Source organism: Chinchilla lanigera, unplaced genomic scaffold (genome assembly GCF_000276665.1).
Source record: "Chinchilla lanigera isolate Chin_1 unplaced genomic scaffold, ChiLan1.0 scaffold00009, whole genome shotgun sequence".
NCBI lineage: Eukaryota > Metazoa > Chordata > Mammalia > Rodentia > Chinchillidae > Chinchilla > Chinchilla lanigera.
In genome coordinates, this window is record NW_004955410.1 from 31,725,414 (window position 1) to 31,739,579 (window position 14,166).

A 14,166-nucleotide genomic window follows, 5' to 3' on the forward strand; every position below is an offset into this window, starting at 1 on the left:
AGCGCCAGCTCGGCCGCGGCCGCGCGGGGCAAGGCCCGCCCCCTCCCGGTGCCACCCGGCCGGCTTCCGCGGCCAGCGCCAGGACTTGACCCGCCCGCTTAGGTTGGGACAGGCGCTCCCGATGAAAACTCGCTAAAAGTAACCAAACTTGACAACCGAGCCTATACTTAAATTTATACTTTAAAACATCTAAGTGCTTCTTCCTGGCTTGTTTTAGATCTGTTCTTAGTAGGGCACGGTTTGCATTCATTTTCTTTGCTGTAACGACTTGTAAGCGAGTTTTTGACATGCTAGTAAATTACCCTGATTAATATTCTTAAATGTTATCCATGCTATAGAAACCTGTCATTTATTCAAACTGAAGAAGAGTATTACATCACGTGACCATATATACACTCATATTAAAATTCCCGTCAAGGGCTGTGTTCTGAGAAAAGGCAAGCGTGTTCCTAATTCAAAAGCGAAACTGCAAAAACAATGTGATGCAGTGTGCAAAGTTGCGAACACACGAATTGCTTCTAATTCCTCCAGTTTATCTTTATATGAAGCCCCGCTAGAAAAAAATGACACAATTTTTCTTCTAGGATTCTGTGTCCTTTGTGTCTTTTAACTTGTCATTTATATTTTCTACAACTTGTTTCTTTTCCTACCTTCTAAGTAATTTCAGTTCTTTTGATTCAATAATTATTTTGTAGACGTCTGAGTCTATTTTTTAAAAAAATCTATATGTGGCAGGCAGGACAGGGACCTCGCCCCGTCATGCTATCCGCGTCCTAGTCCTGCAGTGGGTGAACTCACAGAGGGGAGCTAAAGTGCGCGTGGAGTAGGCTGCTAGCAGCTGGCCTGGCGGTGGGGCAAGCATCCTGGGTTACCCACGAGGGCCCAGCGCCACCACAGCGTCCTTTACGGAATCAGAGACAGGGCAATCTGAAAGGGACTCGGCCCCCACTGCGGGCTTGAAGATAAAGACACAGGGCTGCCAGGGTTTCAAATGCCAGCACTTGGTGTTTAGCTCAGTTTATTTTGGAACTGTGACGTCCAAAACCACAAGATAATATTAAGATACTAAATCTGTGATAACTCTTTATAGTAGCAATAAGAAACAAACACACCATCTAGAATCTTAATTTTAATAATAATTATTTCCCAAGATCTTTCTCAGTTCTATTTCTAGTGTTCCTGTTCAGTTTTTTTTCGGGTGCTGAGGATGGAAACCAGGGCCTCGTGCATGCTGGGCACATGCTGTCTCACTGAGCTGCCCTCAACTCCCACTGTGCCTACAGAATAGTCTCCTGTTCTTTGCTGTCTATCATTTACATTTTTAAAACTTTAAAAAAATTTGTTTTACAATGTTTTATCTTGAGATAATTGTAAATTCCCATGTAGTTGGGATAAATAATGCAGAGATTCATGTATCCTTAACACAATTTCCCCCAAGGTAACATCTTGCGAGGCTATTGTACGATATTACAACCAGGACATGGAAGTTAATGCCAAAAAAACAGAACATTTCCACTAGTACAGTGATCTCCCACATTGCCCTGTATATCACCTCACCCTCTCCTTTACCTCTAGGGACCACTCACCTGCTATCCATTTCTATAATTTTATTCATTCAAGAGTGTTAAATATACCTGGGCATGGAGGTGCTTGCCTGTAATCCCAGCACTCTGAAGGGCTGAGACAAGAGGATCGCAAGTTCAAGCTCAACCTGGGCAAGTAGTGACTTGGTGAGATACTGTCTCCAAACAAACAAACAAACAAACAAACAACAAAAATCTTAGAAACACGGAATAATACACTATTAACATTTTGGGATAGATTTTCTTTTTCACTCAGCATAGTTCTCTGGAAATCCATGCACATTATTGGGTGTATCAGTAGTTTTTTTAGTGTTCTGTTTTTTGTAGTGCTAGGGTGATCCAACTTAAGGCCTCATGCCTGCTGGGTAAGTGCTCTGCCACTGGACTATACCCCGGCCTATTTCTTTCCTTCTTATGGCCAACCAGTATTCCATGATATGGATTCCCCCAGCTTGTTTAAACAGCTGATTGAGGACACCAAGGTTATTTCCAGTTTGGGGCTGTTATAAGTAAGATGCTATAGATGTTCATACTCAAGTTTACGTGTAAACATGTTTTCATTTCCATTGGATACATGCCCAAGAGCGCAACTGCTGGGTTTTACAAAGAAAGTTTTACTGTTTATGTCAGACATTTACATCCACTTTAATTTTTGCATAAGGCTTAAGACTTAGGCCAGTGATGGTGAACCTTTTAGGACCAAGGGCCCAAACTGCAATCCCAAACCCACTTACTTATCACAGAGTGCCAACACTGCAATTAAACTTGAATACTGAAGTTTTAATTTAGAAAAAACAACTGTTACCCAATCCTCAGCTGCTGGAGCAACTTAGCTCATGTACTGAGAGGGCTCTATGTGCCCCATGCAGCATGGGTGCCACAGGTTCTCCACCACTGAAGTCTTAGGCCAAGGTTAATTTTTTCTCTGTTACTGACACCTGCCACGCTTGACCTGAGTGTCAAATTGCTAATTCAGCACTATTTGTTGGCAAGGCTCTCTCTCCTCCATTAAATTATCTTTGCCAAAAATCAGCTTGGTTTATTTGTGTGGGTGTTTGTTTCTTTTTTAAAATGATTTTCCATTCTGTTCCATTCATTTATGTTTCTACTCCTTTGTAGTAACATACAGTTGTGAATTCAGTAGATTGGGTCTTCTCATTTTGTTCTTCTTTTTCACAATTATGTTACTTATTCTACTTCCCTCGACTTTCCATGCAAATTTTGGGAAAATTATCACGCTGTAAACGCGATAGAAATTTTGTTAAATCTGTATGTGAGTTTGGGAATGTTGACATCTTTATGATGTTGAGTTTTTCAGTTACAAACATTACCATTTGTCTTTCCTTTTACTCAGATCAACTGTGATTTTTTTTCACCAGTATTTTTAAGTTTTCAGTAAAGAAGTCCTCACGTTTTCTAAGATTTACACTTTGTTTCTAAAAAAAATTGTATACATTGCTGGTACAAATGCAAAATGGTTCTGTATACGTGAGAAAGTTTGGTGGTTACTCAAAAAATTAAATGTAGAATTGCAATATGATCTAGCAATTCCGCGCCTAGGGATACATGCCCCAAATGAAAAGAGGTACTCAAACAAATATATGTACATGAATGTTTGTAGCAGCACTACTCATGTAGACAACAGGTAAAAAAGTCTAAATATTCCTCAATGAATGAAGGGATAGACAAATTGTGGTTTCCCACACAACTGCAAGTTATTCAGCTGTAAGTAGGAATGAAGTACTGATGCACGCCTCAGTGTGAATGAACTCTGGAGACATTATACTAAACGAAAGAAGTCGTACAAAAGGTTGCACCTTGCATAATTCAAGTTTTATGAAATATATAGAATAACTGAATCCATATACACAGAGAGCAGATTGGTAGTTGGCAGGGGCTGAGAGGAGGGAGGAATGGGAAATAACCGTTAGTGGGTATGTAGTTTACTTTGGGTGTGATGAAAGTGGTTTGGGAACAGTACATAAAGGCGGTGGTTGTACGTTTTGAATGTAGTAAACTGCTCTTTAAAATGCTCAGGTATGTTTATTTAACCTGAATTTTAAAATTTAACTTAAAATTGTAAATGGTATTGTATTTTTAATATCAGTGTCATATGTTCATTGCTAGTATACAGGAATAGAATTGATTTTTGTATGTTTATTTTGTATCCTATGACCCAGATGCACTTATTGGATCTAGGGATTTTTTTGTTTGTTTGCTTTGGTACCAGAAATCGAACTCAGGGCCTCATTCTTGCCAGGCAGGAACTGTACTGCTGAGCTATATCCCTGGCCCTTGATCTAGGGATTTTTTTAAAAAATAGATTGGGATTTTTTTTACATAGACAATCATGTCATCAATCTGTAAACAGGCATGGTTCCAGTTATTCCATTTTAATTTGTGTGACTTTATTTCCTTTCCCCTCTTGCTGCACTGGCTGGAACTTTCACTTTGTGTTAAGAGTGGTGAGAGCTGACTTCCTTGCCTTGTTCCCAATTGCAGGGAGAAAGCACTTAGTCTTTACTAGTAAGTGTAATGTTAGCTCTAGGCGTTCTATAGGTGCTTTCTGACTAGTTCTTAAATGTTTTCTTTTCTTACTTTTCTGGGAAATTTTTTGATGCTTTTACTGCACCAACTGACATATTATTTTTCTTTTTTCTGTTAACATAGCAGCTTACCCTGATGGCTTTTCAAACTATGGGTAGATTTTGAGTCAGCACAGCATCTCTAGAACAAGTTCCACTTGGTGTGCAATTCTTAGGTATCGCTGAATTCTATGTGTTAATACTCTGTAAATGGTTTTTGCATTTATATTCATGAATGATACTGTTAAGTTTATTTCTTTGCTGTTTTGTTTTTGTATTTTCCCCGTCTGGTGTATCAGGGTAATAGTAGGTTCAAAAAATGAACTGGGTAAAGCTTATCACATGCTCCTGTCTCTGGTTATGTCCTTTGCTCTCACATCTACTTTATCTGGTATTAATATAGCCACTCATTCTTTCCCTTGATTTGCATCTGTGTCTCTTTCCATCAGATTTTGTATTACTTATATTACAACCTAAACTGCTTGTTATTACTTTCGTCAAACAGCACAGAAACTATTTTCAAACATGTTATTATAATTGGAGTAAGTTTCTTGCAGATAGCTTAATGTTGGGCCCTTAATTCTCTCCTTTAAATGCTGTATTTAGATCACTTACATTTAATGTAATTATTTATAAGTTGGGATTGAAGTCTGCTGTTTTGCTTTTTGTTCTTCTCTCCTGTTTTCTTTCCCTTTCTGTGGGTTATGTAAACACCTTTTGGAAATTTTATCTGTAGTGTTTTTAAGTAAATTTCTTTATATACACTTTCAGTGGTTGCTCCCACTATATTATCTACATACCTTCACAACTGATGTTCTTTTACCAGTTTAAATGAAGTGTAGAAGAAACTTTGCCTCTCTTCTCTCCCCCTTTCCTAATTGTTTAAAATATTTCCACTACATATATTCAGAGCCATAGCACCTAGTGTTACAAATTTTGCTTTAACTACCAACTGTAATTCAGAAAACTCAAGGGAAGTCTACTGTATTTATCTAGTTTTCCTCACCATACTTTTTCTTTCAATGTACTAAGCTTCCTTCTTCTATCATTTCATTTAGAAACTTCCCTCCCACTTTTCTCTGAGGTAGGGGTGCTGTGATAAATTTTCTTACTTTCCTTCACTTGACAAGTCTTGGTTTCCACTTCATCCTCAAAGGTTATTCTTTTGGATTCTGGTTTGAATGTCCTTAAAAAATATACTTCTTTCCGGGCTCTATGGTTTCTGATGAGAAACTTGATGTCATTTAAATTAGTTTTTTTCTACAGGTGTCAGTTCTCACAATTTCCAAGATTTTTCTAGTTAGGTGAAGTGGCATGCACCTGTAATCCCAGTCATGTGGGAGGTTGAGGCAGGAAGATCACAAATTGGAGGCCAGCCAGGGCAACTTAGCAAACCCCCGCAAAAAGCTAAAAAAAGGGGGGTGCTGATGATAAAGCTCTGTGGTAGAGCGCTTACTGAGTGTGTGTAAGGCCCCGAGCTCAACACTAAGTACCAAAATTAATTAATTAATTCTGTATTTTTCAGAAGATTGACTATGAACCTGGGTGTACTGTGATTTGGGAGCTGGTAGAGTTTTTACCTATGGCCTTTACAGTATGAGTCTGAAAACTAGGAAAATCAGTATGCCTGATGATTCCCAGATTTCTGTTAAAAAGCCACACATCACAGTGCTACGGTTAGCATTCTGAATTCCTTAATGAAAGTTGTCAGTTTAGGTGAGATTATTAGAATAATATTCAATTCTTGGTACCTACCACAAAAATAAGCCTTGCTCACATTACAATTACTGGGTTCTGCATTACTGATGGACTTCGGTATTCTTGGGAAGAGTTAAAAACGAGGAAAAAACTAGATTACTAGAGCATACAGTGGAAAATAAGAGGTGTGACAACTATGATACATAGTCTACCCTGTGGTCTACAGCTCAGCCTCACAACTGAACATCGGTGTAGCCTGAAAGCCCTTTGGGGACCTTCTCCCAAGAAACAAAACTCATTGTTCTTTTATGCTCCTGTGACCAGTCTGCCCTCATGCCAGCTTAGAAGGTACAGCTGACCGCATGCCACAGGAGAGATTTTCTGAAAACCAGGACTACATTCTTCTTGACTTCTTTTCCTCTGTTTATTCATCAAATAAATTTTACACTTGATCTTAGCCAAAAGGCTGAGAAACAATGATCAAATAAAGTTTAGATGGTCAGTTTCCTGATAAGCCAAGAATTAAACTGTATCTGCCCTAAAACATTCTTCCCTTCAAAATCTTGGCTCTTATATTTTACAAGCCTATTCCAAAGATGGCCCTGTACAAACTAAATTCTTCAAATAAGAACAATAATGACTGCTAATGGTTCTGAAGTGTCAGGCTCTGTCCTAAGCTTACTATATACATATAGACTCGTTTAATCCTCAAAACAATCCTAAGATATAGTGTTTTGATGATCTTTACTGCACAAGAGGAAATGGAGGCAGAGAGACTGAAGTAACCTGAAGTCTCAGAAAGTTGTGGGACTGAACGCTGATCCTATGCTGTCTGGCTCCGGAGTGCACAATGCTTCCTTATTACAGACTCCACATGGCCAAGATCTGCTCCAGTCCTGAGGTAATTTGAGTTAAACAACATATGGAAATGGAGTATTTTAGTAGGAGAAACAGGTTAAATTATAAATACATTTATTACTCTAAGAACAATCTTCCCAACTTTCAAAATTTTATTTTGAACTGTCTCAGCCGCTTGCTTGCTAAGTGGATTACAATCAAAACCCACAGCAGAGCAACTCACCAGTACCATCATCAAGCCTGCCGCAAACCTATCCTTCATCAGAGTAAGAAGATCCTTGAGATCAACTCAAAAGAAAAAGTAAAGCAAGAAAATAAATAAAGTAGCTTGTGTCCACAGAAGGTGAAGCCACATCCATTTGTCATGCATTCCAGCACCTTACAGCCCCCCCATTAGATGGCTACCTCCTAACCCAGCTTCTTTTTATGGTCTGAAAGTATGGATCATCCAAGTGAAATTCCTCTTCAGAGTACTGCTGAAAGTAGGATAAAGATGGAGATATCCCAAATCCCTGTTCTCAAATGTTAAGAATATTGCATATTAGCACAGAGAGAGAATATCCTCAGGCATATTCTGTTATGTTCTATAGAGTTTTTGTTTTCCCCTGATGAGAACTTCTTCCATTTCTTCTGAGAGCTTTCCTTCATAGTCATTTGGTTCTATTGCTTGTAACTTCTCTTGATACTCCTGTGGTAAACCATTTTCTTCTGCACCCAGGCAAATAACCTAGAAATGGTTAAAACAAATATCCTTTTAGTGAGGAACACAATTTAATTTAGTACACCCGCAACTTTATTTGCATTGTGAAAGTCGGAGATACTAGAGGATAATTCGTAGAACAAAACCTAGTTGCAGCCATTCCTGTCACACTGAGCATGACAGCACTGGAATTTTCAAATCCACTTGAAGTATATTCATGAAATATCACTTTTGCTCAAAAACATGTTTTTATATGAAGATAAAAATGCATTTGGGCAGGTGTCTTGGCACACACCTATAATCCAAGCACTGCGTGAGGCCGAAACAAGAAGACCGCAAATTCAAGCCCAGCTTAGTGATTTAAGACTCTGTCTCAAAATAAAAAATAAGAAGGGTTGTGGATGTAGCTCGGTGCAAAGGCCCTGGGTTCACTTCCTAGTACCCCCTGAAAAAAAGTAAATAAATAAATGAAGTATCATATTGTATAGAATTTGCATGACCTTTAAAGAAAAACACCATTCTTCAAAAAAATTGAAAGCTGACAGGGAGTGGGAACAGCTTTGGTTTCAGATTCATTGTTTGCTCTTGCTGTAACCCACGGTAGATGTGCGGGAGGAAACAGTAAGTGTGCTCCATGGCACCTCAAAACCTGTACTAGTCTTATTACTCCAGGCCCTCTCCTAGACCATTCTGGATGAGGCTCATGTGCCCTGTACATGCCAGTTCTGTCTGTGCCTGCCAACAAGCATCTAAGCTTGGGGTTTTGAAAGGGATGGTGGGATCTCTAACCCACATTTTTATCTTCTGCAGGGAGGCCGAGGCAGGAGAACTACAAGTTTGAGCTGCCCCATGCAATTTAGTGACTTAATGAGGCCTTATGTATGAAAAAAACTTTTTTAAAGAGTTGTGGATGTAGCTCAGTGTAAAGGTCCTGGTTCAATCCTTAGTACCACACACACACACACAAATTAAATGATTTTCCTGTGGAATTAAAAACATCAAAACCTTTTAAATTATTTTTAAAATAGAACCAGGGTCCTTCATGTTGAGCAATATCCACAGCAACGCCCCCTTTTTAAAATTTATTTTGAGACAAGATCTCGCCAAGTCGCTACATTGCCAGGCTGGGCTCAAACTTGCAATCCTCCTGCCTCAGCCTCCCATAGTGCTGGGATTACAGGCATGCGCCTTCATGCCTGGCCACACAACCTTTTTAAATACAAGGTTTTATTTAGTTTATATCAGTGAAAATTAAAAAGCAGTTACCTTTTTATACTGTGGTGATGGTGGAGCACTCTCATAATTTGTCATCAGATAACTTCGACAAGTTAATTGTTTCCCTTCTTGCGTTGAAACTTTAACTTCTATTACGACATATACTCCACTTTCAACTCCTTCTTGCCTGAAATCAGAACAGCCAAATTCTAACCAAACATGACTCTGGTAACTTGCTTCACTGGATGAGGTCTTTTAATCAAACTAGGTACAGGATTGACAATTTAAGTATCTATGTGGAAGTATTTGCTCTCTGTGTAGTTTGGAATATAGTACAACATGTATGTATCACCATATTAAAAATAAGCTTAGCCTTTCAATTAGAAAGCCTCAGGTTTAATACTGTAATTGGCCCTTTGGACTCCCGGGTTTCTCCTTTGCAGAGTCAATCAAACTTGGATTGAAGATATTAAAAAAAAATTAGGCCTAAAAAGTAAATATAGTGTAACAACATTATGTTAGATATTGTAAGTAATACAGGTGATTTAAATTAAACAGAAGGATGTAGGTTGTATGCAAATACTACACCAATACACAGAGGTCTTAAGCAGTTCTGGTATCCTCAGGGGTCCTGAACAGTCCCTGTGATACTGGGCAACAACAGTGTCGTATACTTTAACAATCTGCATTTATCTTGTCTAGAAACAAGCTTCAGTGTACTTAATTCCACTTCATAACCCTTAAACACTGTTAATTCTTTGGCTATAAAAAATGGACTAACTGTTCTGACATGGAGATGACATCCACCCAGACAGAAGCAGAGAAGATGGCTCGATGTCATTTAAGTGAGGTACAGAATCAAACCTGTTCGATTAACAGGTTCTTAAGGCCCACTCTTTGCTGCCTGTTTTCTTGCACGGAATCCTCTGTTACACAACTCTGACAATTCTAGTCACCAACAATGTGCTGTTGGTAATGCTTTTACACATTATTACTTAGTGACTGATTCAACTGCAATTTTAAAGAATTGTTTTTAAAAACTGAATCAATGTCCTTTTGAAATCAATACAAATATCTAACAATTACAAAAATCTTCATACCTTTTCACAATAGGAAACAAATTTTTATGAAAGACAAGGTTAACAGAACAAAAAGTAAGGCCGGCTATCTTTTTACATAAGATGTCACAAACATCCTAAGTCTCATTCATAGCAGCCCTTCTAAGCTTTTTAACAAACATTACTGTACACTGCGTTGATTCTGAAAAATAATAAATATATCTGTAGTCCATGGTTTTGCGAAACCAACACACAAATACATACATCCTTACATAGTTTACTTTCTGAGTTAGTTTTTTTAAACTTATAATTAGAAGCCACCTACTCATCCAGAGAATTTAAATTGCTTTTGTTCAATTTCCATACTACGCCCCACACTTCATCTCCAGGACTTTGAAAAATGGTAGCTATACCTCCATGCCACCTTTGACTTGTTTTGCCTTGGAAATTGCCGAAGTCAAGCTTAAAGTCCTACAAAAGAAATCAAAATGATATGATCAATATCCATTTGAACCCAGATTTCTGTCTTCAAAATAAAAAAGGTTTACTTTGAACCACATACAATTAAAATATTTAATTAACTTCGAATTCTTTGTAAGAAGCTATGGAAAAGAAAGATAAATAGGTAACTTTAAAGGACCTAGATCTCAAGGAATATATTTTTTATATGTTCTTTTAAAAACGAAACATATACTGGTATGTACAGGTATCCTAACATTTTAAAAGCCCAAGGAAAAAAAACCCAATATTTTACTGTAACTGCTTTCATTTTTGAAAATTATATATTTCCTTGTCTATATACGTGAACATATATATATATTTTTTAGAAACAAACCTTTTGTGTCTATAATCCTCACAGCATGTATCACCATTTTTTCCATAAGGAAACTGGCTTTTGAGAGTGATTTGAATACTTATGAACATTACTCTAATATTCATGAAGTATACTAATTTATGTACAATAACTCTGAGAGTAGCTAACACTAAAAATTATTGGCTGCTATCACTATGCTATTAGCTTTATGTGGACTAGCTCCCTTTCATCCTGTAGCAAGTTTATTATACTAATTCAACAACAAAAAAAACTGTGCTGTAGAAAGATTAAGCCACTTGGCTAAGGTTTCACAGCTAATAAGCAATGAAGCCCTTTCTAGTTTTGCTTCTTCCCTCAGAGAAGGGAATCAAATGAGAGCCCTAGGGAAGATTAAAAATCCTTACTCAGTTTGTTTGCTGTAGGAGCATCTCTTTCTACCTTTCCGTAGCTTTGTTCCCTTGAAATGGATGATAACTCTAAGTTCCTTTCCAGGCTCATATTTTATCCTATGTCCTATACTTTCTGAAAAACCTGTCATATATTTCAGGAAGCAAGTCCGTTTTAGTGACCAGGACTTTAAGGGGCACGCTAGATGTTCTTCTAGCACCAGGCATACCTGGCAGGACATCAGTAGATCCAATTAAAAGTCACAACCCACGCTAGGGACTGGTTGTCTACTGCTAAAGTCAACAGACTATTCTCATTTCCTATCCTGCTCGAGTTTCAGCTGCTTGGGACATGGTAAGTCTTGCTCTGACCTCTTTTCTCATTTTCAGGCTGTTCCTGGATCTTAATTTCTGTTGCCAACTCCTCCTCCAGTACCCAATCTTTGAATGTTGGAGTTCAGGGCTCACCCCAGGCTCTTCTCTCTATTCACTCAGCAATTTACCCGAGACAATCTTATCTCCTTCCGTGGCTTCAAATACCATCTAATGCTTCCACCATTTTTAAACCCAGCCCACCTCTCTTCTGAGTTTCAAAAGGGCTAAAGCAAGGCCTGGCACATAGCAAGTACTCTACCTAACCAGTGCTCACTGATATTGTCTACTTGGCTGTCCAGCAAGCATCTCAACTTTAGTATGTTTAACCTGAACTTAGGGTTGCTTTCCTCCCAAACTTGATTCTCCCCTTCTCTATAAACATCACCAGCGTCTTCCTTATGCAAACACTTGACTCATCCTTGATATCTTTTCACATTCAGTCACTCGAGCTTTAACAATGCTATCTCCTTGTTATCTCTCCCGTTCATCTGCCTTGTCCGGCCACCACCCTAGTCTAAGAAGCCATTCATTATCTTTGGCACCAACTGCTGCCAAAACTTCCTGAGCTGCCCATGTCTACTGTTCCCCTTGATACCCATTTTCTACAGAGACAAGATTGCACCTTCAAAGACGTAAATCTGACTTTTGGCCTCTATGGTCCTCACACCACATCTCCCTTATGACATTCCAGTCACACAGGCTGGAAGATTCAGCTTCTTCTTTCCTCAGGTCCTTTGCATGCGCTTTCCTCACAGTCTGTTTGCACCTACCTCCTCCTCACAGTCTGTTTGCACCTACCAGTTGCTCAGGTCTCAGCTGAAACATCCCACTTTCAAGGAGGGCTTTCCTGAGCGTCCCAGTTAGGTCAGGTCCTCTGGCTATACTCTGTTGCACCTTACATGTCGCCTTTGTAAGACTGACCACGCCACAAACTTAATAACCATTTGTTTCCTATCTCTTCTCCCTGCTCTGACTGTAAGCATGTGAACTTCCTTCCCACACTTGGGACATTCCCCGAGTTTGGGGAAAGGGAGTATGGGAGCCTGACTCACATTCTGGAAGCTTTCCAGTGGTCAGAAGTTGGTTCTCTCAGATTTGCTTGCCGTCAGACCATGGCTACAGAGTCAGACTTCGCTAGTCAAGATGGCCATCTGGGGCTTTGGACTAGAAGCTATGTTCCAAGTCAGGTCTGGAGCGGACTCTACCTGGTGGTGGCTGACACATCAGGAGTTTCAGGAACTTTGGGGATGCAGTACAGCAGCAGACAGGGCTCAGGAAAGATGGTGTTGGCCATGCAAGACACTGCACCCGCGCTCACCAAGCCCAGTTCAGCAAGGGCTCCGGGGCTGGTTGGGCTGTGTGATGCTGGCTGTACTCGGGTGGCCGCGTCTCCCTTACGCCTGCCGGTTCTGTCACCTTTGTACTCCTGACTTTCTGGTCATTCTGTGGACGCTCCAACAGCCTTTCCTTTCAACACTTTTTCTTTTCTTTTTTGCTTAAATCAGCCACTTTCTGGTGCTGGCAACTAAGAACTCTGACGAGGTTAGCAGATGCAATGTTTATTTAGCTCACTACTATGAAAAGGTACGTTGCCCGCACCACTCTCCTAGAGCCTGGAGCAGCAGGAACGCGATCACCCCTGCGTCAAGCGCCAGAAGGACCTGTACAAAATTAACATACTTCCCGAAGGGTAATGATTTACCAACCCGGTTAAAGTTCAGCCATTTGACCTAACTAAGCACAGTGATCACTATGAAGACAAGGGTCCAACTTTCCGGATCTCTGATCAGGAGAGAAAGGCAGGTAAACACTACTACAATAGCAGGTGACAAGTCCTGTAGCAAAGGCGTGCACGGAACAGAAGGCTGCTCAGAAGTACCCACCGCGGGCCTTCCGGAGGCTGCCCCAAGTGCGAGGGCAGGACCCGCGCCAGGCCGTGCAGCGAGCCGCAGCCGGTGGGAAGGCGCGGGGCTGGGGTCGGGCGAGAGGCCCCGCGGCCGGACACACGGTCCAGGAGCGGAAGCCAGGGCACCGCAGGCATCGGGACGCACTCTCGGGGCAGCGCTGCGCCGGGGGTCCCGGCCGGGCGAGGACACCGACCTGCAGGCGGGCCACGCAGAGGAACTCGGCCGAGGGGTTTCGTTGGCGGATCCTCTCCGTCAGTAGGTTGCTGCCGTAGGCAAAGTACAGGAAGCTGTCCCCGTCCTGGCCCGCATGGCCTTCGAAGTCCGGGCTCGCCATTTCACGTCTCTAGTTTGCACCGCTCGGAAGAGCGACTGCCACACAACAGCTGTGCAGCACGCCGACACGGCGACTGCGTCGCCGAAGCCTCGGGCTAGAGAAAAGTCCCGGAGAGGCCGGGCGCGTCGGAGCAAACGCTCTTCTGATTGGCTGTCGGGCCGCAGTCCCCTTTGATTGGTCAATTTCCAAAACCTCTTTTCCGCCCTCCCCTGAGGCTTTGACCTCTGCCGACCCGAGGCTGATTGCTCATTGGACCTGCTGGTCTGATGTCCCGCCCTCCTGCTTTACGCGCCCTCTGATTGGCTGTGTGAAGACCCTGGGCCCAGGTTGAACTTTCCTGTGTTGGAGGGGTTGCGTCTCGGAACCTTTGGTTTGAACTGTCGCCCCTGTCTCGAAGCTGGCGGTTCTCTCATCATCCGGTCGTCCCCCGCCTTGCCTTTATGGTTACAGGCTAAGGCTGGACAGACCAGCTCAACCCACGTTTCCGCACCCTGGGGCTGGGCATCAACCGGCCCAAAACCCGGCCAGCCTCGCAACCCCGGCACCTCTGCGCTCTGTGTGCCTTTAAACAGCGGTCAGAGGGTTAGTTATGGGCACGAGTGAGAATGTCTATATTGCTAATTCTAAAATAAAAATATAGCTATGAACTCAAG

The 14,166-nt window shown here is 41.2% G+C and overlaps 1 protein-coding gene across 1 annotated transcript; it reads right to left on the reverse strand.

The window, feature by feature from the left end:
• Nucleotides 1-6,858: 6,858 nt before the first annotated feature.
• Nucleotides 6,859-13,607, reverse strand: Ggct (gamma-glutamylcyclotransferase). The gene is made up of 4 exons (XM_005377500.2): nt 13,373-13,607; nt 10,023-10,168; nt 8,691-8,826; nt 6,859-7,451 (listed from the first exon to the last, which is right to left on the reverse strand). The coding sequence occupies exons 1-4, from the start codon at nt 13,511-13,513 to the stop codon at nt 7,302-7,304; spliced, it is 573 nt and encodes a 190-aa protein (XP_005377557.1). The 5' UTR covers nt 13,514-13,607; the 3' UTR covers nt 6,859-7,301.
• Nucleotides 13,608-14,166: the final 559 nt, after the last annotated feature.